Source organism: Solea senegalensis, linkage group LG7, assembly GCF_019176455.1.
Source record: "Solea senegalensis isolate Sse05_10M linkage group LG7, IFAPA_SoseM_1, whole genome shotgun sequence".
NCBI classification, from domain to species: domain Eukaryota; kingdom Metazoa; phylum Chordata; class Actinopteri; order Pleuronectiformes; family Soleidae; genus Solea; species Solea senegalensis.
In genome coordinates, this window is record NC_058027.1 from 7,728,704 (window position 1) to 7,754,786 (window position 26,083).

Here is a 26,083-nt window from a genome sequence, read left to right on the forward strand (position 1 = left end):
TGAGATAAAGACATGAACACGTTCTTCTGATGTCGTAGATTTTATCAGCTCAGTCTTGTTATTATTCACGTCACCTCAAGCAATCCAGTACAAGCGCTAAGACAGGATGACATCATCACACATAAAAACAGGATTTAGTTGATTTACAAAGGAACGATGAATAATGAAACTTTTTATATTAATAATAATGAAATATTGAGAACAACAGTGATTTTTCCAGCTCTCGTTTCTGAGCAGGAAGTTGAAACGATGAATTAATAACGGAGCGAAATGCAGTGGAAACATCCCACAATCATTCCAGCTGCCTCTTCACTTATGTGGTGATTAGTTGAGGAGCTGTGGAGTTTGCAGAGGTGCTGTAATCTGAGGATTAGCCACAGTTACTGAGGGATTACACAGATTACCACTGATTACGGCTGCTCTTATCTACGTCGACACAAAATACAGGCTTTTTCTTTTTTTAACCAGAGTGTGGAAAATATCACAGCTAAACACAAATAAACAATTGTAGTTTTTTCACATGATGATTATATGATATAATAATTATTAAACTTGTGTTTTTCCCGTGTCAGGGAGCGGTCAGTGAACGTGTCGGAGCCAGAGTCGTTGGAGTTAATGGTGTCCAACCTGAAGCCGGAGGAAAGTTACAGTTTCAGAGTCGTCGCCTACAACGACGTGGGACCGGGAGGAAGCTCCGCCCCCCTGAGGATCACCACCAAACCTGACCGTGAGACAAAAAAACACAACTTTACACGAGTGGTCGGCTATTAGTGTTTTTCAGGGCAAAAATCAATACGACGTAGACGGGTATGTTCTGGCCTCGAGGGTTTACTAAAATAAACACACTTCATATGAACCCAAAGGGTTAAAAGTTTACATTTGAAACTTATTTACAAAGACATTTTCACCGCAGTTTGAGTTAGTTTTAGTTAGTTAGTTAGTTTTAGTTACCAGTACAGTTCAGTTTCAGTTAGTTATCTTTTTATTTCAGTTCACGAAAATCATTATTTTGTCAGTTTTCGTGAACCATAATAACCCTGGTGTGTGTGTATGTGTGTGTGTGTGTGTGGTTCTCTGTGTGTCTCTTACAGTCCAGGTTCCCAGCCGGGTGGAGTTTGTGAGGGCGGAGCCTCTGTCCCCGACCTCTGTCCAGGTGAGCTGGGAGCCGCCCACTCAGCCCAACGGTCCCGTGCTCAGCTACAGGCTGCTGTGGAGCGAGAGCCCGACCGGCAAAGAACAGGTCAGCAATGAACAGAATATTAGTTCTGAATCGACTCGGACCTTCAGTCGTCAAATCATGTATCATGTAAATACATATATGTACATGTATTTGTATATAAAAAATATATATATAAAAACATTACAAAAAATAAATTAATGAATTAATAAAACATTTTTAAATATAAGATTAGGTCGGAAGCAAAAACAATATGAATAAAAAATTGCAAATATATATATATACATATATATTTATATAAAATAGTAAAAAAAATAGAAAACTAAAAAAATAAAAGTTAATTTCCCCCAATTTTTATCGGTTATCTAATTCTCTAAACATAATCTGACCATCTCAAGCTTTTATTTTGGTACTTGATTTTGGTTACTGACCATGTGAATTTGCATATTAGCCAAATATTCAGTTTCACCCATAACATTTATATTCATATTTAGCATTTATATTTACATGTAATATTTAAATTTAATATTTAACATTCAGGTGTGACATTTAATATTTAGATTTATTTAATTCATGTATAAGTTAACAAATATTGGTGTAAATGTGGAAAAAGTTAACGTTTTGGTTTTTTTGTCCAGAGTGTGGAAGTTAACGGACTGAACTATAAGATGGAGGGACTCAATAAGTTCACCGAGTACACGGTCCGGGTTCTGGCTGTCAACCGCTATGGACCTGGTACGGCCTCTGAGAGCGCGACAGTCATCACGCAATCAGACGGTACGTACTACCCCAGTGTTTGTCATGTGATTTTAAACCAGCATTATGAGGACATGTGATTTTATACCAGCATTATGAGGACATGTGATTTTAAACCAGCATTATGAGGACATGTGATTTTATACCAGCATTATGAGGACATGTGATTTTTATACCAGCATTATGAGGACATGTGATTTTATACCAGCATTATGAGGACATGTGATTTTAAACCTTCATTATGAGGACATGTGATTTTATACCAGCATTATGAGGACATGTGATTTTATACCAGCATTATGAGGACATGTGATTTTAAACCTTCATTATGAGGACATGTGATTTTATACCAGCATGAGGACATGTGATTTTATACCAGCATTATGAGGACATGTGATTTTATACCAGCATTATGAGGACATGTGATTTTATACAGCATTATGAGGACATGTTTTATACCAGATTATGAGGGACATGTGATTTTATACCAGCATTATGAGGACATGTGATTTTATACCAGGGACATGTGATTTTATATGAGGACGTGATTTTATACCAGCATTATGAGGACATGTGATTTTATACCAGCATTATGAGGACATGTGATTTTATACCAGCATTATGAGGACATGTGATTTTAAACCAGCATTATGAGGACATGTGATTTTAAACCTTCATTATGAGGACATGTGATTTTATACCAGCATTATGAGGACATGTGATTTTAAACCTTTATTATGAGGACATGTGGTTTTAAACCTTCATTATGAGGACATGTGATTTTAAACCTCATTATGAGGACATGTGATTTAAAACCAGCATTATGAGGACATGTTGATGACGTGAGGACATGTAGTTTTAAATGGTCATTATGAGGACATGTGATTTTAAACCTTCATTATGAGGACATGTGATTTTAAACCTTCATTATGAGGACATGTGGTTTTAAACCTTCATTATGAGGACATGTGGTTTTAAACCTTCATTATGAGGACATGTGATTTTAAACCTCCATTATGAGGACATGTGATTTAAAACCAGCATTACGAGGACATGTTGATGACGTGAGGACATGTAGTTTTAAATGGTCATCATGAGGACATGTGATTTAAACCAGCATTAGAGGACATGTAGTTTTAAATGTGTCATTATGAGGACATGTGATTTTAAACCTTCTTCATTATGAGGACATGTGATTTTAAACCAGCATTATGAGGACATGTGATTTTAAACCCTCATTATGAGGACATGTAATTTTAAACCAGCATTATGAGGACATGTTGATGACGTGAGGACATGTAGTTTTAAATGGTCATTATGAGGACATGTGATTTTAAACCTTCATTATGAGGACATGTGATTTTAAACCTTCATTATGAGGACTTGTGATTTTAAACCTTCATTATGAGGACATGTGGTTTTAAACCAGCATTATGAGGACATGTTTTTAACCTCATTATGAGGACATGTGATTTAAAACCAGCATTATGAGGACATGTTGATGAGGAGACATGTAGTTTTTAAATGGTCATTATGAGGACATGTGATTTTAAACCTTCATTAGAGGACATGTGATTTTTAAACCTTTATTATGAGGACATGTGGTTTTAAACCTTCATTATGAGGACATGTGATTTTAAACCTTCATTATGAGGACATGTGATTTAAAACCAGCATTACGAGGACATGTTGATGACGTGAGGACATGTAGTTTTAAATGGTCATCATGAGGACATGTGATTTTAAACCAGCATTATGAGGACATGTAGTTTTAATGGTCATTATGAGGACCCTTCATGAGGATATGTGATTTTAAACCTTCATTATGAGGACGTGTAGTTTTAAACGCTCATTATGAGGACATGTGATTTTAAACCTCCATTATGAGGACATGTTGACGATGTGATTACATCTTAGCATGTACTCTCAATTTCAGTTGAAGACTTGGTTTTGGATTTAAGGATAAGGGTAATTACACCAACTATTCTTGTGGACATTTGCAGGTACTGCAACAACTTTTTTTCTTCAGATTTGAATTAAAAATGATATGTCATGCCACTTTAAGGAGTTTATGACAAAGGGGAATTTATTGAAAAGTACACCAAACATTCTAAATCTAACTTCTAAACTCAGTGGGGCAGTTCCAGAATCAACCCTTCTATTCCTAAGGGTCGAAGTTAGTTGAGATGGTTAAGGTTAGAATGAATGTGCTGGAAATTAATTATGTGTTTGAGTGTGAGAACTCTCTCCCACACACACACACACACACACACACACACACACACAAACTTTGTTCATTTTCTCTCGCTCTCTTCCCGTGTGTCTCTCTGTCTTTCTCTCTCTGGGACTCTGGGGTCTTTAATTAAGTAGTGAGATGAAAAGAGACCTTCTTCATTTTAACCACTTAGCCCAACATGGTAATAGAGTCTACACACACACACACACACACACACACACAAGAAAAACAGAGAGATCGTTAAAACGGTCATAAAATTAGAAGTAAAGGTAATAATAAAAACTAATAAACATCATGCAGATTATATTATATTAATTAACTAAATTTCTCTTCTCACAGGACACTAATTGACTTTTATTTTGTTGCATTACTTGTGTGACTGTGGTCACCGGATCATTTGTGTTGACTCGCACCAGAAGACTAGTCCTCGACTGCTCCACTGGGGATAATGCTTGTTACATGCTACATCCTAGGACTTTAATTAAAGAAGATAGAGAAAGAGGATAAAAGTCTGTTCTCACACAGCTGTATATATATATATGTATATATATATATAAATATACAGACACTTTATACTGTATATTGCACGACACTTTTATAAGTTTCAATCATTGTGATGACCTGTCACAGTGCACAACAAAATATGACTGAGTGTCTGAGACGTAAGAAAAGTTTGACAGGTGAATGACATGAGAGGAAAGACTCGCCTTTTTTACTGTCCATTTCTGTCCATCAACACACTTTATATACACTCCACAAAAAGTGGACGTTCCACAACAAGCTTTGAAGCCTCAATATATTTGACATTTGGTGTAGCCTGCAACCAGGCTCCAATTGATATATATGATGTTTAAATTGATAGATTGTCATTTTTATTACTATTTTTGTTATTATGATTATTATCAGCGTGCCTATTATAACAACAGCCAATTCAACTCCTGGATCTGAGTCAGTTGTTTGAGTTTCTATGATTAGTTTGACATGTTTTTAGCGTGGACTGGTCCTTTAACACCTCCTCTGAATGGAATGTTAATGGAGTCATAGAGAATAGAGACGTCTGTCCAGATGCACACACACACACACACACAGTGATGATGATGATGATGTATTGTGATTCTCCTGGCTGTGTCTCCATGATAACAATGACTTGTGGGCTAATTGAGTCCACCACGCACACAGACACACACACACACACACACACACACACTCAGACTGATTGAGCAGCTGAATCAATAGATAAGCCTGGAACAGTTAATCAGGCGTCTGCTGCAGCCGAACATTCAAACCAAAACACTTTGATTCTCAATTTTGGGCGTCACACACAACAACAACAACAACATGTCAACTGCCTCATCATCATCATCATCATCATCATCATCATCGTCGTCTTCCTCCTCACCGTACCTATATCTTATATTATGATTGTTATATTTGCTATTACAATAATAATTGTATTGTGTCATACAATTATTATTTTTCTAACACATTTTTGAGTTCTGTCCATGTTTAGCGATTTGCGCGTCTCGTAAATGGACGTCCTCCTCATATGAGCACGTTTATCGTACGGACATAAAAACCAGGTCAATTTGTAGCAGACGCTCGGAGGATCAAAAGTTTACCGAAAGGTCTCACAGATTCAAAAGGGCGTTGCCACGGCAACCATCAGAATTCTGGTTGACTGTTGGCCACAAAACAGGAAGTGCCACACGTTACTTAGCCATACATTTACCGATCTGCTAAAAACTTCACACATGAGACCAGAGACCAACCGCCAACATGAGTCAAGGGCAAAGCGCCACCTGTTGGTAGGTCCCGCTCGATGCTGCTCTTTAATTCATATTTTCCTTGTTTTCTTTGTTTTAAAATAGATTCATACATACAATATGTCGTTTCATTATATTATATTTTATAAGATATTACATTGTTTCCATTTTTAACCACATTGTTTATCTTCTAAGTATTTGTTTTCATGTTTTCTTTCATTTCCTTGCATTACACTCTGTTTTTGTTTTGATTTTCTTCTTTTATCTAATTTATTTCTTTCATTCATTCAATAAGCGCCTCATCATCTCCCCGCTGTTTTATATCAGTGTAATTTTCACGTCTCTCCACCTGAAACTTTTCTTTCTCTGAAGTTAAATGTCATCTTTTCTTTCCCTCTTTGTTCAAATCCTTCACACGGAATCTCTGTTTACTCTCTTTTGTATTAAAATGTAACTTTCTCATAAGGCTGCGCAATGTATGGATATTATATCTATATATGGTGACATGAGACCAGATATAGTCTTCACATGTTCTGTTGGATTGATAATCTTCATATTTATTATATTGAATACATTTGTGAATCTACAGAATTATATTCAAAAATGTCACTAAATAACACTCTTTTCATTTTTAGACTATATTTTTTGTGTTTTAGCAGAATTTGACAATTTTTATAATCAACGTCAACACGTCCTTCATATAAGAAATAAAGTAGGTTTTATGAACATTTAATAATAAGTATATATTTTAAGATCATGTAATACAGATAATTTACAGTGTATTTTATAGTTTATTTTCACTCTCAAACTTGTGCAGCGTTATATCCACATGTATCTCCTGTGTCTGCACATTAAGGGGAAACATGACTTTAAAGGTAAATCATGAACATTAAGGGGAACAAACATGAATGTTAATGTGGGACAAAGTTAAGGGTAAAATGTGGACGTAAGGGAAAAACATGGATGTAAGGGGAAAAATATGGTTATGTTTTGTGCTTGTTGCACTTCTGCTGAGATGCAAACATTTCGTTACCTGAAACTTGTATTTGACGATAAAGTTGAATCTCATCTCATCTCTCTTTGTTTTCATCTGTTTTCTGCTTCATCACTGATGTCTCGTCTTCTTCACACACAGTGTGTGTGCGTGCGTGCGTGTGTGCGTGTGTGTGCGTGCGTGTGTGTTATGAGGCCTGTCGTGTCTGCAGCAGTAATCTTGTTGCTGCTGAGCGTCCGCAGCTTCCTGTCTCATGTTATCGCCGTGGTGATTGATTGACAGCAGCGATGTGGCACTTAGCGGAATCAGCTGAGTCTCTGGGTTTTAGCTTAGCTTAGCACAAAGGCTGTAAGTGGAGGGAAACTGTTGTCATTGTCGACTGTGATCTGCGTTTAAACTAAATAATGATTGTTGTCATTATTGTTGAATCTGTCAGTGTCTTTATTTAGTTTATAAGCACAAGCACTGAGAAACAAAATGGCTGCCCGTGCAGACACAAATACAATCTATGTCCTCCATCTTAAGTGTATGATGTCTTCAGAACATGATCATGTCCTTATCTCGTTTGCAAACCACTCACTCTCCCACACCAAAGCCCACAGAGAAAATCAGTGATTTTAACATCACACACACACACACTGGAGTTGTTGATCCACTGTTGCCTCCATCACTAAGTTCAAATGTCTTATTTTGTCACTTCGGCTTTTTAAAACCTTTGTTCAGATTGACCTCAGTGACACAAAGTGACCACACGAGGCAGCAGAGGACCAGCAGCTCCTGTGTCCCCGCTGCTAAAATCACTGATTTTCTCTATGAGAGAGTGAACATGTTCTTAAGACACCGCAGACTTATATGTATATATATATATATATATATATACTGTATATTATAGAGTTAATGACCCTTTGCCTGCATCTCCACAGCGATGTTTTCAGGCTGGTTCTCAGGTTTTGAGCATCAGTTCCTCAGAGAACCACACTTTTAAAAAAACACTTTACATGACTTTGTTTGCTTCATATTTGTCTCTACAGTTCCCAGTGCAGCTCCTCAGAACATCACCTTAGAGGTCGTCCTGTCCAGGGTGAGTTTTCTGTCTCCGTCCACGTCTTTTTGTCTCTGCATCGTAGAAAGTTTTCATCATGTTCAGAGTCAGACTTTAACATTTTTCTGAGCTTTATTTTTTTATTCACCCTGATGTTGGAAAACCATTTCAAATATTCACGGCTGATTTTTCCCAGTCTGTCCTCAGCAGTGACTCATGATTCACTGCCTGCACTCTGTCTGTCTGTCTGTCTGTCTGTCTCTCTCCAATGATGTGTCCTCGTTTTACTCAACTCTGTGTGTGTGTGTGTGTTTGTCTCGGCTTTTCTGGTTCTGTCCATCAGAGTGGAAGTTAAAGGAAAAATGTGGATGTTAAGGGAAAAACACGAAAATTAAGGGGAAAACATGGATCTTAACATGAATGTTAAGGAAAAATAGGTGTTAAGAGAAAAAATATGGACATTTATGGAAAAATAAGATGGTTAAGGGAAAATCATGGACGTAACAAAGGGAAAATATGGAATTAAGGAAAAAACATGGAAGTTAAAGGTAAAATAAGAATATTAAGGGAAAAACTTCTGATGACATGTTCAGACTTGACTGTGTCCCGTCACCGTGTGTCTCCTGTCAGTGAAATACACCGTCGTAGTGTTGTAGTACTCGAGATCGGTCTTGGTCTCGAGACCACTTTTTGAAGGTCTCGGTCTCGTCTCGGAATCGACTGCATTTTTACTCGTTCTTGTCTCGGTCTCGGACAAAGCGGACTCTGGACCACAACCAGTCAAGACCACAACTGTGGGCATATCAATAATAGCCTGTGCATTTTGGGATGAACTTGTTAATATCATTACTGTGATTTTGCGTAAATCGTGTTGCTTCGGGTAAAACCAATAACTTGACTCATTTATCGATTGAAATGTTGGTCGCCGCTAACGCCTGTCACCCCTCCCGCCCCCTTTCACACGCCCCCCACAAAAGTGCATGTGAGTGACAGGAGAGGAGGTCGTGAGAAGATGTCAGTCAACTCATCTATAATACAGTTTGGTTACCTGAACCACAAAGACTTTTAGAAATACCTCCAAAAGAAAACACAGCGCAACGTGGAAATTCTGCAAAGCGACGCTAATGGTCTTGGTCTTGTCTCGGTCTCGACCCCTCAAAGTCTTGGTCTTGTCTCGGTCTCGACCCCTCAAAGTCTTGGTCTGGTCTTGGTCTCACCCTCAAAGTCTTGGATCTCGGTCTCACCCCTCAAAGTCTTGGTCTTGTCTTGGTCTCACCCCTCAAAGTCTTGGTCTTGTTTGGTCTCGACCCCTCAAAGTCTTGGTCTTGTCTCGACCCCTCAAAGTCTTGCACCCCCTCAAAGTCTTGGTCTTGTCTCTGTCTCACCCCTCAAAGTCTTGATCTTGTTTTTGGTCTCGACCCCTCAAAGTCTTGGTCTTGTCTCAGTCTCGACCCCCTCAAAGTCTTGGTCTTTTCTCTGTCTCGACCCCTCAAAGTCTTGGTCTTGTCTTGGTCTCGACCCCTCAAAGTCTTGGTCTTGTTTTGGTCTCGACCCCTCAAAGTCTTGGTCTTGTCTCGGTCTCGACCCCTCAAAGTCTTGGTCTGGTCTTGGTCTCGACTTAGGTGGTCTTGACTACAACACTACGCCGTTGTGTCTTTGTGCGTCCCCACACACACACACACTACGTTCGAGACGAGTGTGTGTGTGTGTGTGTGTGTGACGAGTTCCTCTGGGAAACGGTTTTTTCTGAGCCCACCTCAAACTTTTTGCCTTGTTGTTTTTTGTTCTCTCTCCTGAGAAGAGTTTTACATTCAGAAGCTGAGGCTCAGTCACTCTCTGAGACTTGTTTTATTTATTTACAAACCTCGTATCTGTGATGAAGTTGCTTTTTGATTTCCCGGAGAGTATTGAGCTCCAAGTGCTTTTAATCCAGCCAGGACAAAGTGTTCTTTTTCAGCCCCTTAATACGAGCAAATTGACTTTTAAATTGTGACTGACTTTCACTTTAATTCCTCCACAATCTGAGCAGGAATCTGCTGTGGGAACTTTGACGGCAGGATTTTCCAGGTGGAACAAATAAGAGAAATGAGTCGCGGGAAACCAGCGTGGATAAAAACCTTTAAGTCTTTATGTTGTGATGTTGTTTTTCTCACCAGCGCGGCTCGAATCGACAGAGCAGAATAAATGACATGTTATCTCACATGGTTTAAAGACACAATGCTCTGTGAAGTCTTCTAAGTCACAAGAGTTCACTTCTAACAGCCTCTTATTTATGCATTTATTTTCATTTAAGGGGTTCAGCTGCGATGCTTTTGATTTAAGGGGCTCAGCTGTTGGTAATGTTTTTGATTTAAGGGGTTCAGCTGCGATGTTTGATTTAAGGGGTTCAGCTGTTATGTTTGATTTAAGGGTTCAGCTGTGATGCTTTTGATTTAAGGGGTTCAGCTGTTGGTGATGTTTTTGATTGTTCAGCTGCATGCTTTTGATTTAAGGGTTCAGCTGTGATGTTTGATTTCTGTGATGCTTTTGCTGTTGGTGATGTTTTTGATTAAAGGGGTTCAGATGTTTGATTTAAGGGGTTCAGCTGTGATGTTTGATTTAAGGGGTTCAGCTGTGATGCTTTTGATTTAAGGGGTTCAGCTGTTGGTGATGTTTTTGATTAAAGGGTTCATGATGCTTTTTGATTTAAGGGGTTCAGCTGTGATGTTTGATTTAAGGGGTTCAGCTGTGATGCTTTTGATTTAAGCTGTTGGTGATGTTTTTGATTAAAGGGGTTCAGCTGCGATGCTTTTGATTTAAGGGGTTCAGCTGTGATGTTTTGATTTAAGGGTTCAGCTGTGATGTTTGATGTTTTTGATTTAAGGGGTTCAGTTGTTGGTGGTGTTTTTGATTTAAGGGGTTCAGCTGGGGATGCTTTCGATTTAAAAGGTTCAGTTGTTGGGGATGTTTTTGATTTAAGGTTTTGGGGATGTTTTGATTTAGGGTTCAGTTGTTGGGGATGTTTTGATTTAGTTTGTTGGGGATGTTTTTGGTTCAGTTGTTGGTGGTGTTTTTGATTTAAGGGTTCAGTTGTTGGTGGTGTTTTGATTTAAGGGGTTCAGTTGTTGGTGGTGTTTTTGATTTAAGGGTTCAGTTGTTTGGGATGTTTTGATTTGGTTCAGTTGTGGTGTTTTTGATTCAAGGGGTTCAATTGTTGGGGATGATTTAAGGGGTTCAGTTGTTGGGGATGTTTTTGATTTAAGGGTTTAGTTGTTGGTGTTCTTGATTTAAGGGGTTCAGTTGTTGGGATGTTTTTGATTTAAGGGGTTTAGTTGTTGGGGATGTTTTGATTTAAGGGTTTAGTTGTTGGTGGTGTTCTTGATTTAAGGGTTTAGTTGTTGGTGGTGTTCTTGATTTAAGGGTTCAGTTGTTGGGGATGTTTTGATTTAGGGTTTAGTTGTTGGTGGTGTTTTTGATTTAAGGGGTTCAGTTGTTGGGATGTTTTTGATTTAAGGGGTTTAGTTGTTGGTGGTGTTCTTGATTTAAGGGTTCAGTTGTTGGGGATGTTTTTGATTTAAGGGTTTAGTTGTTGGTGGTGTTCTTGATTTAAGGGGTTCAGTTGTTGTTGTGACAGCATCATCAGTCAAAGAAGGACCAATCAGCTCCTCTCATTCACGTCATTTTTAAGTTTTAAAAGACAAAACTGTGGAAAAACAGAGTGAACTCTGCCTCAGTTCCTTTTCTGTGTGACCTGAGCTTCTTTTGATGTTTTTTTCTTCTTCTGAAAAGTGAAAAGATTAATTTAATCACCATTTCATTTCATCCTGTTTTCAACAAACTAATATATTTGTTATATCTTTTATTTTGAAACTCTGTCCTTGGACGAGTATCAGAATGAAGAAACTGGTTCAGATCAGATGTTTGCGCTGAATGACTGATGAAATGTTTTGGGCTCATAATTTATGTCCATGTAAAAGAGGTTCAGTGCGTCTGCGGAGAACTGACCTCATTCTGTTTCTGTCCGGTGATTGATATTTGTTCACTGATCGACTCCCGGGGTCAGAGCTGATGGATCGTGATGTCAGAACAGTGAAGAAAAAAAGGTTTCTCTAACAGGAGGAGTTTTCATTTTCTTAAGTAAACTTGTATTTGGACGATGATGTCACAGGAAGCAAGTTTCATGAATCCTGACCTCTGAAACCTCAGAAATGTTTTTTATTTTCTCTTTTGATTTTGTCGATAAATAACTTCCTATTCAATCACATCTTTACACAAACCGTTATGTTTGTCCCTGGTTTTCGCCTCAATCGGACAATTTCTGTTCACGTTGATGACGATGCTTCACAATAGAATATTAATCAAGTTAATAATTCCCATTATTTATCATTAAAGCCTAAGAACAGATGCTGTTTTTCTGTTTAAATTTGACCAAACCTGAGATCAACATAATCTGACCAGACCCAAACCTGACACCTGTCCTGGCTTCTGTATTTAAGACTGATTTTGGGTCAGCACATTCACATCTAGCCTAAACCAGACTCATTAATTAACTAATTAAAAATAGAATAACATAAACAATGTATGAAATCGATTGGAGGGCCACATGTGGCCCGCGGGCCGCCAGTTTGACACACCTGATTTACAGGCTAAACAGTGTAGGTGCTTTATACTCCTAACAAAATCAAACATAAGTGCAAGGAGCATCAAACGAGCTAACAGACTAACACACAAGCTAACAATAGACAAAAGACAACACACAATGTTATCTGACTTTTTTAGACATGAAAAATCCACAACACCCCCAGGCTCTGGACAGCGTCCTCTACTGGACGTGTGGTCACAGAACAGGACTCCCATTTTTATTTATTTGAGTTTGGAACCCTTTTATCACCGAACGTATCGCAGATGTCACGTTTGCGCACTTTGCGTCACCGAAAAGCTGAGAAGTTATTATTACGGTAATTTCACTCATGCTGCTGCAGGAAGCTGGCAAATCCGCGTCTTTGTCACCAGAGAGTAGATAAGTACATAAGTTTCCATTTTATTGGCCTGTTTTTGGACATTGGGACAAAAAGCTCATTTTAAATATGTGCTATACTGTTCAAATTTCAAATAAAACTTTGTTTTTCCTCATTTCAAACAGTTAATACACTATTTCAATATATGCAGTAAACCATAAATAACTGCCAGATGTTGAAAGTTCTTTTTAATAAGCACCTGTTATGGTTGAAATAAGCAAGAAAGTCTTGGGTGTTAAAGGGTTTTAAATTGTCCATGAAAGAGAAATGCCGTATTTAGCCAAACAACGTGGAGAAAACTGCACTGATGAAATTTAAATATATCAATGCAAAAATGTTTTTCAGAATTCTCCATGAACTCTGCAACTGGCTCTTTAATTGTGTTTTCTCGGCAGCTGAAGACGGAAAAATGTGAATGTTTTCTGCTCTCGTCTCCACTTTTTTTTTTTTTTTCCACTGTCAAACAAACTTTTCAGACAAATCTGACATTTTCCTCAACTTCCCTGCAGTCAGCCGAGTACTACTGTCTGTGTGTGTGTGTGTGTGTGTGTGTGTGTTGGTGAACGCTTGGTTGAACACACAGTCCAGAGTTTACAGTATGTCGATTCTATGGGCTTTATTTTATTCTACCCAGAATCCTCTGGAGAGTCTTGCCAGGGTCACTGTCTCTCCGTCTGTCAGCATCAGGATCAGCAGTGGATTCTGGGAACATCCAGAACACTGAAACCTTTTTCAGGAACAGCTCTGTCTGTTGTCGCGTCCCCATCGGAGCGATTACAGCGACTTCCCGAGGACGAGTCTCGGCAGGCGTCCTGACGTCTGCAGAACCTGGAGACTCGTTCAGGAGGCAGTAAAGAGTCCGGCTGAGGAAGGTTCTGCACAATCTAATATGAAAACTGTCACTTAGCGTCTCAGGAGGAGCTTCGTTTGTTCTTCTCCTTCATACGTTTTCCTCCTTTAACACAGACTTGATGTGCATTAAATATACATGTACTTTTACTCTCAGGTATACTTCTCTTCACTCCTGTACATGTATTCATGTCCACTTTCAGTTTTAACAACAAACATGGGGATTTAAGTGATTCTGAGAGGATTTTAAGGGTTCCTGAAATACACACACTGAGGTTTTTTTCTCGATGTTCAGACACAACTAATGGAGGAAGTGAAAGATGGAGACTTGAAGAAAGAAGGAGTGTAATCTGCATCCACACAAACCTTAAAATAAATGTTATGTGACAATTCAAGTACAGTGGGCAAGTAATAAGAATGTCAGACTTTATTATGAACTCAAATCAATGTGTATAAATAAATAAATGAATGAATGAATGAATAAAACATTAAAAACCCACAGGATTATATAAATATGATGAGATATGAAATATACTCTTAAAAGGTGGTACCTGTGACATAATAATAATAATAATAATAATAATAATAATAATTATAATAATAATAATAATAATAATAAAAAGAAGAATTTAAACTGATAACAGTGTTGAATGTGATAAATAGTAATATTCAATATTAAAATGACAAAAGAAATGAATAATATACAAGATAAACAGCCCAGTATCAAGCTAATACACAAATATGCTACCAACAAACTAGCTAACACAAAAGCAAGCTAACAGCAGAGGAACAACAAACAAGCTAAAAACAAACTAGCTAACAGACAAATATGCTATAACACAAAAATACTACCAACACAGGTGCTAACACACACAAGCTAAAAACAGTCAACACACAAGCTGACCACAAACTAGCTAACATGCAAACAAGCTAATTGCCAACAAAGAAGCTAACTCATGCAAGCTAACAGCAAACTAGTGAGCAACAAACAAGCTAGGCAAAAACCTTTATCTGCACATATAAAAACTCAAGTCTGTCCATCTTCACCGGTAAATAACTAATTCTGATTCTAATTCTGTTTTTGTGGTTAATGTAGAATATTTAGATGAATTTAATTAAATGAAAAACAGAATTTTTCGAACCTGCTGCAGTTATTTGTGGAAGGTTTTCTGATCCGTGATGATGTGACCTTTACTTTGTTAGAGGGAAGAAAAAGAAAAAGTTTTTAGCCAGTTGGGACTTTGACACAAATACACACACACCCATCATTAGTGCTATTGTTCCCATGGTATGCTGCTCTGTGTCGACCATTTTCTTCTTCTTCTTCTTCTTCTTCTTCTGCCATTTATATTCCACATATGTCAACATAGAAACTTCAAAACTTTCAGCTTAATTGGAACAAGATTTTGTCTTCATTTCTATATGGAATATTTCATTATTAAACGTATTGTTGTGATTTCTAATTGTAATATTATCTCTTCTTTTTTTGCTAATTTTGTCTCTATTAAAATGAACTGAACTTATTTGAAGTTCCACATACTTCACTGTAGAAGCTTCGTTGGAACTTAAAATGTTCAGCTCAATCATGTCATTGTGCGTCCCATTTAGATTTGTGGACTATTTGATAATAAATCAGAAATTCTCATTCAAACTTTCTACTTCTTTACTGGTTACACACAAACTGTCTGTTTGGAGACAAAGTCAAACTTTGTATGAGAATCGACTGCGGGCGTTGAAGAAACACCGGTTGCCCAATCAGCTGACTGTCGTGGGTCTAGCTCCACCCCTAATGTACCATACCATTTTAGCCCAAAGCCGTGTTTCCATCATGGTACAGTTCAGTACGGTTTGGAACAGTAAAGAGAGCAGTACCTTTTACTTACCTTTTTGTTCTGCTCGGTGTCTGTTTACCTCAACAAGATCAAACACTGTAGCTGTTTAGCAGTTGTTGTTATAGCTACAGTAGCTGTTTAGCAGTTGTTGTTGTCATAGCTACAGTACCTGTTTAGCAGTTGTTGTTGTAGCTGCTGTTGTTATGGCTACAGTATCTGTAGCTGTTTAGCAGTTGTTGTTGTAGCTGTAGCTGTTTAGCGGTTGTTGTTGTAGCTGTTGTTGTTATAGCTACAGTAACTGTAGCTGTTTAGCGGTTGTTGTTGTAGTGTTATAGCTATTGTTAGCTAGCTGTAGCTGTTTAGTATAGCTACAGTGTAAGCAGTTGTGTTAGCTTTTAGCTTTTATAGCTACAGTAACTGTTGTTTAGGTTGTTGTTGTAGCTGTTGTTGTTATAGCTACAGTAACTGTAGCTGTTTAGCAGTTGTTGTTGAAGCTGCTGTTGTTGTTATAGCTACAGTACAGTAGCTGTTTAGCAGTTGTTGTAGCTGCTGTTGTTATGGCTACAGTAGCTGTAGCGGTTTAGCAGTTGTTGTTATGGCTACAGTAGCTGTAGCTGTTTAGCAGTTGTTGTTACAGCTACAGTAGCTGTAGCTGTTTAGCAGTTGTTGTTACAGCTACAGTAACTGTAGCTGTTTAACATTTGTTGTTATAGCTACAGTACCTGTTTAGCAGTTGTTGTTGTAGCTGCTGTTGTTATGGCTACAGTATCTGTAGCTGTTTAGCAGTTGTTGTTGTAGCTGTAGCTGTTTAGCGGTTGTTGTTGTAGCTGCTGTTGTTATAGCTACAGTAGCTGTAGCTGTTTAGCGGTTGTTGTTGGGTCTAGCTCCACCCCTAACGTAACATACTATTTACTGGTACATTTAGAACAGTTGGAACCAGTTATTTTGGTACCATTCCAAAAAGAAAATACATACCTTACCAAAAGTTCCGCTCAGTGGAAACAAGGCTTAAAGGAAGGGTGCCAAAGAACGGAACAGTCAGGTCTGGTTATTATCGTGGTTCGTACCGTACCAGACTGAACCATGTGCAGCTGTTCTGTATCTTTGCAACGGCCCCAGTGGATTTATTCAGATTTTCTTTTGACACGTTTCCTACTTTCAGTCCCTCGTTTTGCACTAATTTCCAACACTCAGACCCTCAATTAGAAAACTCTAACTCCTCATTTCAACGTCTCATTCACACCAATTCAACGCGGTGTGTCACACTGGTGTCGGCTCGGGGGCAGAAGGCGGGCGTCAATCCCACTGTAATTTCATCAAAAATTGCCGTCTCTCGTCGTCATCATCATCATCACCACCGCCATCGCTCACACCAGAGACGCATGTGCATCAAAAATAGATGTAAAACACTGACTGACAATAACGACGCGTTCAAATCATCTTTCTTCCTCCATTCCAACGCTCGCTGTGAATGTCAGCAGCTCACGTGTCAGCGGCACGTTACATATTTGCATTGACAAGCAGCTGAGCAGATGTAAGTGGTAAAAGCGTGCACATGTGTCAGTGTTGGAAATGTCGCGTTACATTAAGAGTGTGTCTCACACACACGCACACACACAGCATTGTGTTGCATTTGTATCACAAAGCAAATACAGACTGTCTGTTCTGCACATGATTGAGCTCTTTTTACCCAGAGGACATTTACACACACACACACACACACACCAGGTGAGTAAACACTCCCTGAATTCAATCTGTGATTGTTTGTTCATGTCCTTTGGGTGAGAGGCACAATCTCGTCCTGTGTGTGTGCGTGTGTGTGTGTGCGTGTGTGTGTGTGCGTGTGTGCATGTGTGTGTGTGTGTGCGTGTGTGCGTGTGTGTGTGTGGAGGTCACAGGGCAGATGAGGTGCTCTGTATGCAGCTCCACATACAGACACAGAGGATAAAGCCATTCAATTAATTCCAGTCTCAGTTTAAACTTTCCGCTCCCCCCACTCTCTTTCTCTCTCTCTTTCAATCTTTCAAACCTTTTTTTTTACATGAATTGTGAAACAGCTCAGCAGAATTTTTATTTATTTATTTACGTATTTATCTTTTTAAAGGCTCAATTTTAACGATTTAAAGCTGACACTCTGACATCCAGTCTGGTGCAGGGATCCACTTATACTCACGTAAAGCTGCTGTACGCAGGATATTTTTGGCATTATTGATCAACAGTCAACAATCTGATCAACAATATGAATCAAGTCAAGACTTCTGCACCTCTGCTACACTCAAAAAAATGATTTTAGCCAATTCACTTCTACATGTTTACGTCTTTATCTCACTGTTACACAGATGTTTGTAAACCACTCACTCTCCCACACCAAAGCCCACAGAGAAAATCAGTGATTTTAACTCACAGGGACACAGGAGATGTTGATCCACTGCTGCCTCCATCACTACATTCAAATGTGTCATTTAATATATATTCTGCATTTGAAATCCTTTGTTCAGATTGACCTCAGTGACAGAGAGTGACCACACAAGGCAGCAGAGGACCAGCAGCTCCTGTGTCCCTGCAGCTTAAATCACTGATTTTCTCTATGAGGTTTGGTGTGGTTTACAAACTTCCGTTTCCTGTCGGAAAAGTCTGTCTCACAGTGAGATAAAGACGTGAAACATGTTCCTAAGATATACTTAGATAGACTTATTCTAGTGTAGATTTTCTTAGCTTAGTCTTTTGTTGAGTATGTCTAAGTATCGTCATGTCAGATCATCTCTGCTCTCCTCATAATTACCGTACTTATTATAATCAGTGTCGTTGTCATTATCATCAGCTTTCTGCAGACCCTCCTGTATTTTCTCTGAGGGAAAATGAAAACAGACGGCGTCTCTCGCTGTGTTTGAAGGTTGGTGAACGAGGCCGCGGCTTCACTTGCCCTCTCGCTTGTTTCTTTTTTTTCCCGACGCCGTCTTCATCTGAATACAAAGCAGCTGCAGCCATTTTCCACCGCTCGCTGAGCAGCACAGAGGAATGATTGGGTGTTACAGTACAGCCCGAGGCAACGCCACCTCTAATCCACACACCGGAGAGGAAAGTACAACTGAAAACCACCTTAATTAATCCGTGGAGCCCGTTTAGTTCAGTCAGCGCCTAAAATAGATGAAACTCAACAAGCTAATGAACACGGCAGTCTGTGGTTCTGCTGTTGTTTCCAGCAGCTGGAGGGAAAAGTTCACTTTGAAGGCAGAACGCAGAAACTCAAACACGTGTAACGGTGAAGGTTAGAAAACACTTGGACCAAGACATTGAAATAATAATTCTTATATAACATGTGTAGAATGTGCTGTATATAGCATTTAATTGTGAGTAAAGAATTTGATAGCTTATTAATGATTATGTTTCTTATCACTCTTTTATTTTACACCGCTGACTCAAGGCCGACATTCTCTGTAACTATGCATTTACTCATGGGAAATAATGTCAACTGAAGCTGGAAGATCTACATGAACCTGCATTTAAATACACCATGGAAGGCTGTCATGATCCTGGCTGTAGTTGTCAGAAAGAATCCTTTTCACTGACCTGCAGCAGATGAAAGTGAGTCATTCTTCTGTTGTGTGAAGTTGTCAGTTGTCTCTGTCCTCAACTCGTTTTTTTAATGCATTTATTTCTGGAAAACATGTTTGATGTGGCAGTTGAGTTGCACGTAAACATCTGTTTTCAGTTTAATCAGTAGGTGTTCACAGCACAAATCAGTAGCTGCTGTTGTCGCTATTTTAGCTGTAGTTCTTGCTGTTGTAGCTGTAGCTGATTTAGCTGCTGTTGTTGTCACTGTTGTTATTGTAGCTACAGTAGCCGTAACTGTTGTTGTGGCTGTAACTGTTTTAGCTACAGCAGTAGCTGCTGTTGTTGTGGCTGTAGCTGTTTTAGCTGTTGTTGTAGCTTTACCTGTAGCTACAACAACAAGAGCTGCAGCTACAGTAGATCTTGTTGTTGTAGTAGCTGTATCTGTTTTATCATTTTTTGTTGTAGCTACAGTAGCTGTTGTTGTAGCTGTAGCTACTGTTGCTGTAGCTACTGTAGCTGTTTTAGCTGCTGTTGTTGTTGTAGCTGTAGCTACTGTTGCTGTTGTTCTAGCTACTGTTGCTGTAGCTGTAGCTACTGTAGCTGTTCTAGCAGCTGTTGTTGTAGCTGTAGCTACTGTTGCTGTTGTTGTAGCTGTAGCTACTGTTGCTGTTGTTGTGCTGTTGTTGTAGCTGTAGCTACTGTTGCTGTTGTTGTAGCTGTAGCTACTGTTGCTGTTGTTTTAGCTGTAGCTACTGCAGCTGTTTTAGCTGCTGTTTTAGCGGTAGCTACTGTTGTTGTTGTTGTAGCTGTAGCTACTGTAGCTGTTGTTGTAGCTGTAGCTACTGTAGCTGTTGTAGATGCTGTTGTTGTAGCTGTAGCTACTGTTGCTGTTGTTGTAGCTGTAGCTACTGTTGCTGTTGTTGTGCTGTTGTTGTAGCTGTAGCTACTGTTGCTGTTGTTGTAGCTGTAGCTACTGTAGCTGCTGTTGTTGTAGCTGTAGCTACTGCAGCTGTTGTTGTAGCTGTAGCTACTGTAGCTGTTTAACTGCAGGTGTCATGGCGTCATCGACCTCCCCCTCCTGTCTCTGTGGGAGTTGTCCCAACACAAGAGCGGCTTCTGTGTCGTTTCCATAGAGACCACACATCCAACTGTGTCCTGTCAAACAGGCTAATTGGTTAATGAAGTGCATGATGACACTCGACCACAATGACAGAGAGAGAGAGAGACACACACACACACACACACAGGGAGAGAGTATGAGGGAATGTGGTCGTCACACACATTTTTTATTTAATATCACCCCCCTCCCCTCGTTCCCCTGCCTCCCCCCTCAGTAATCAGTTCTGCCTTAATCAATTAGCAGGATGAGGAGCAGCGGAGGGAACAGGTGCAGCTAAATGTTAATGAATTCCTCCGTGAACACTGTCACAGTAACAGTCACTGAATATTTAAACTGCTCGTTGACCCGATCACACACACACACACACACACACACACACACACTCCATCAGTGCATATTAATACTGTCCCAATCAGATTCTTTTATGATTTAATTACTTTACATTTTAAAGTTCTGTTTCCTGCTCCTCAGGACCACAATGTAAATAAGTCATGTGACATGTTTGTGTCACTTTCAGTGCTATAAGTATATGTTTTTTGTAAAAATGTAATTGATTCATCCAATAGAATCAATCAGCCAATTAAGAAAGTAAACCAGTTTTAAATCATTTGAAATGTTGGTAAAATGCCACAGAACAAACAAGAAATACCTTCACATAAGTTTAAATTGAGAAAATAAGTAAAAATCAGTCAAACTGAACAAAAATGTTGTCGCCTCTGACAACAGAAGAAATCCCAGCTGTAAGAAAAGATAAATATGTGAGTATAAAAGTACAAATGTACTCTATGACAACGTCGTTTTAATCTAAAAGCTACCACACACTAAGTTTTCTTTCCAAACTATTTGTGTTTATCGATGATTGTCACGTCAATAACTCATGTAAACACAGCACGTGAACGATTCCCTGGTGCTAAAGCTAACGCTAACTTGGTTCAGAGTAAATGCAGCAAATAAAAAAGCTTAAATCAAATAGCAAACACTAATGTCAGGAAATTTTTCGCAGCTGATTGGTTTGCGTAAAAATTACCCAAAGCAAATTTTAACTTGTTAAACCATGACGTTAGCATCTATTAGCATCCCACTAACACTGTCAAAACTACGAGTTAGGTCGCTAACTCTAACTGTTTTGGGTTTTTTTTAAATATAGTGTCATAAGCGTGTTCACACTGATGATGTCATCGTCCATGAACGATAAAATATGTGATGAGACGCAGAAAAGACGACGTTTGTTCATTTCATTTCAGTGTGTGGTTGTGATTGGTAACCGCTGCAAAACACACCAGGGGCCGAGCAACGTGTGTGTGTGTGTGTGTGTGTGTGTGTGTGTGAGTCAGAGGTGGGTTGTTAACATGCAAATAAAGTAATTAAGATTCATGCAACACACACACACACACAGGATATTTATATACAGTATATGTATGTATATATGTATATATATACATGTATATATGTATACGTATATTTACATAGTACATACAAACTTTAAATCCACAGATCGAGTAAATATATCACAGACCCTGACTATAACTGAATATAACTGATCGTAATACTGCCCCCTGGTGCTTTTTATTGACTTTATTCCATTACATCTTCAGCTTCCTGATAAACACATTATAATAAAAACAAAAAAACAAGATACTTACATAGTCTGTACATCGCTGAAATTCACAGATTCCTGGTCAGCAGACAAGGGAAAACTTAAGGGAAACGTACAACAATTGTGCCACTAACTTTGTCAAATATAATAAAGGACACTTCCTGATCAATTTTGAATAATATCATTGTACACACCAGAGAATCTAACCTCAAACCCACATTAATATGCTGTGGAAGGCTGTCATGACCATGCCTGACCTATAGGTGGCAGAGAGAGCCATGCAAGCCAATCAGCAATCGATTGGTATCACTCGTCCTCCACCGTCTCCTCATCTTTGTCTTTCTTTGTCTTCCAGAGCATCAAGGTGTCATGGCAGCCACCTGTGCGCAGCGCCCAGAACGGCATCATCACCGCCTACAAGATCAAATACAGGAAGACGGGTCGCCGTGGAGACCAAGAGGCCATTGAACCCAACAACTTCTGGTACCTGTTCACAGGTGCGGCTCGACACAAATGGCCTGTTTGTTTACTTTGACCATTTGCAGCAACAGATCCATTTCCCCCAATTTCCACGGCGTAGGTTTTTGTCCTTGCGTTAGCAGCTTCCTGTCTCTAGTTTTTGAACGGATCAATGGGATTGTTTGGTGATGGGTAGGTGATCATGCGAGTATGTTCCCATTCAATTTTGGTAAGAATCGACTCACTGGTGACGTCACTAAATGTGATTTCCAAGAAATTCCAAAATCTTTCAATGGGCAAAACTATAAAGTTTCTTTATCGTATCTCTGGCAAAAATGTATGTATTTGAACGAAATGTGGCGCGTGTGTGCCGGACGAACCCTTTTAGCAACATAATAATAGATATATTTATTAAACGCCTGGTCTTTTTTGTCTATTTTTGTCAATAATTCTGTCCAAAAAATGCCCTTTGAAATACACATGCGTCGCGGTGTCCCCGGTGATCCCAGCGGTAGTAAAAAGGTTGAACATCTACCTTTGGACTAAATTTAATCTGGTTCTGGTTCTATTTATTACCATTTTAAATGTTGAACAAACACACAGATCAGATGTGTCATGTTTACGTAAGACAGTAACAGCTGTAAGACAGTCCAGGCCTCATTATTTTCCTCTAGATTAAGTTACTTTCAAACTATTTTGCCCCAAAATCTACGCTATAAAAGTGAATAACTGTGCAAACAAAAACTGGGCTGAAATGTCTATGGTTTCCATATATTAGCGTGTGCGAGGGAAAGAAGAATGTTTTCACCTGAGGCCGACAACGTCCTCCAACATGAACGTTCAAACAAAGAGTAAATCCTCAGTGTGTGTGTGTGTGTGTGTGTGAGAGAGAGCGAGATAGAAGCGTGGGCGACACAGCAAACATTGGGGTTTTTTCCTCCTGCATTTGCATTATCGGTGTGTGTGTGTGAGCACGTGTGTGTGTATTCAATCTGCCACTAGCTATAATTTCAATCTGAGGTTTGCAGGATTTGAATGAAACTGATCTTCCTTTTCATTATTTTCCACTGATGTTTATCTTCATCTGTCTTCATCTCACAGGAATTCATTCCCCAGTGACAGGTGTGTGTGTGTGTGTGTGTGTGTGTGTGTGTGTGTGTGTGTGTGAGACTGCGGGCCTTGCTGTCAGCACTAATCACCTCTTTTTTTTCTCTGAATAATAAAAACACAGAATTTCAATAAATAAGATTAGGGAAAAACCCACTGCAGCTCCGCTGAGGAGACTAAACTTTGCCACATTTGTCATTTCCTAAGCCACGGCCGCGCTCCCGTCAGCTTGCTTTACATCATTTAAAAGTGTTCGCCGAGGAACACAACATTTAGGACTGCGAGGCGTGATTAATAAACACATTTCATACTCGCAAAACGATTATGAAATCAATTGTTTAAGCTTCTAAGCTCAATTTATCGCCTGTTAATGACTGAGCCTCAGTGGCTTTTACTGCTGTAACACGGATGCAGTGACGACGCTCTGTGATTCATCAGCTGCAGCTAATGATGATCCATTGATTATATTCTCCATTAATGAGTAGTTGTTGTCGCTGAATCGATAGATTCAGTGTTTTGTCGCATTTTTGTTGTTTTCTAATCTCAGAAGTATAGCCGTAGTTGTGCGGGGGTGGAGCCTGAGTAAGAGCTCCTCCTCCCTATGCTACACCCAGCACCGCTAACGTTCACGTGTATCACAAATGTTATCCGAATTTTCAAAGATTTTGTAAGATGAGTTTCCATCGAATGCTGTAGTTAGTTTGCCAAGATGAACAGTAGGTGGCGCCAAAAGCACATGTAACGTTTCGAATGCAGAATTGATCATTTATTTGTTCAGAGAATCACAGACGTTTCTTTCATTCCTGTCATTTCTAAACATCCTTTGTCGTCTATTCACCTACATTTTGATCCATTCACATCTTTTCCTCCTTGTTTGAGCGTAAAAGCTTAAATACGTTTATTTAAAGACTTTTCCGTGTCGTCTGTTTCTCTAGTCAAGTGTTTTTACGCGTAAATCAAAAATGTGCGTCAGAAAAAAGCTGAGTATGAAGGGTGTACTGAATGGACGCCATCTTCTCCCATTTTAATTTGACCTCTGCAGTAATTGCCTAAAGCAGTGATGACTCCATACATGTGCAGTAAAGGTCATGTGCTATTTAAGGACAACTCTAAAACTGAAATGTCCACTATGTTCACATCTAACTCAGTTTAAATGTCTGCAAACGTTAAAAACATCTGCAGACTGTAAGGTTCCTTAAAACCTGCGGAAAACAGGCAACATTTAATAAAGTAAACTGAATTGAGCTATTATATTTAGCTTATTACTGGTAATTAAAGCTTAAAGTCAGCTGTAATATCTTGTTACAACAACATCACGTGTCTGCCAAGATAATTCTTCACAAATATAAGAACAATTATTTCCATTTCTCATAGAGCTTTAGTGAAGGCTTCTACAGTTCTGTTCTATATGATTCAATTATGATTGTTATTAGTATTATTATCATCATTATTAGTAGTATTATCATTATTATTAATAATGTTGTGGTTTTCTCTGTGCAGGACTGGAGAAAGGCAGCCAGTACAGTTTCCAGGTTTCTGCCATGACGATCAACGGAACAGGTCCGGCCAGTGAGTGGTTTACAGCCGAGACGCCGGAGAACGACCTGGACGGTAAGACGAGAGAGAGGGAGAGAGAGAGAGAGAGAGAGGGGGGAGGGGGCGGCAGCAGCAATCTGTTCAACAGCATGTAAATATCTCCAGTGTCCCAACACTCATAAATATTTAACCAGTTAAGAGCTGAGATGGATGGAGGGAAGGATGATTTGCCTCAGGGGGGGAGGGAGGGAGGGAGGGCTGCTGGGGAGGGGAAGGCTCGGAGGAGGGGGGAGGGGAAGGGAATTCCTGTGGACAGGACGGGGAGCGTTTAAAGGACGGACGACGAAAGTGGAGGAGAAAGACGCCGTCAGGTGCTGTTGATCGATGACCTGACGTACGATGTTTTCTGAGGTCGTCAGTCACACGCGGGCGACTTTGAGTTCATCATAGTTTTCAGAGCAGCGAAGTGTGGACGCATTGACATTAAGACAAACGAGGTTTCTTTGCGTCGCCGTGAAGTGTCCTTACTCACGCGTTCACACCAAATATTAAGTGATTTCTTTTGCAGTAAAGTTTCCTTATTACTTCATGCCCCGCCCCCTCTCTCTCCTCGCTAGGATCGGAGATTTTCTTTTCTTTTTTCTTTTAATAATCTCAGCGCTGAAAAGCTTTCATGAAAGTTTGTCTCAAGTTCAAATATTACTAAAGGACTTTAGCAAACGATGCTAAGTCTGTTTTCTCTGGAGTTGTTTCGTTGTGTTTCCTCATATCTCTTTGTGTACTGACACTGTTCAACACAATCCAAAACACTTGTTTGTGTCTCTAAAGCAGTATGAAGTGTTGTAGGAGTAAAGAAAGAGAGAGGGTGTGACACACACACATCACTGAGGTCAGTGCGAGCGTCGACCTCAGGCTGAGGAGACACAAACACATCTATGCTAACCGCGTTTCCAGTTAGCGTGGGACAGAGAGAGACACAAATCTGGTTTGGATGGATTATCACTCAATAAAAGGATGTGGAGCATTTCCCTCCCCCGAGGACCGAGACTGCGCTAATCTGATC

General features: G+C 39.4%; 1 protein-coding gene and 1 long non-coding RNA gene across 2 annotated transcripts in view; both read left to right on the plus strand.

The window, feature by feature from the left end:
- Positions 1 to 26,083, plus strand: part of dcc (DCC netrin 1 receptor) — a 64,210-nt gene that overhangs the window by 18,491 nt on the left and 19,636 nt on the right. Inside the window, exons 5-10 of the mRNA XM_044030801.1 lie at positions 573 to 727; positions 1,092 to 1,240; positions 1,816 to 1,954; positions 7,958 to 8,007; positions 22,274 to 22,415; positions 24,985 to 25,095. Coding sequence (XP_043886736.1) covers positions 573 to 727; positions 1,092 to 1,240; positions 1,816 to 1,954; positions 7,958 to 8,007; positions 22,274 to 22,415; positions 24,985 to 25,095 — 746 coding nt within the window. The remainder of the gene's footprint in view (positions 1 to 572; positions 728 to 1,091; positions 1,241 to 1,815; positions 1,955 to 7,957; positions 8,008 to 22,273; positions 22,416 to 24,984; positions 25,096 to 26,083) is intronic.
- LOC122772159 lies at positions 10,540 to 11,226 on the plus strand. The gene is made up of 3 exons (XR_006360749.1): positions 10,540 to 10,634; positions 10,797 to 10,927; positions 11,178 to 11,226. It is a non-coding gene; the product is annotated as an uncharacterized LOC122772159 (long non-coding RNA).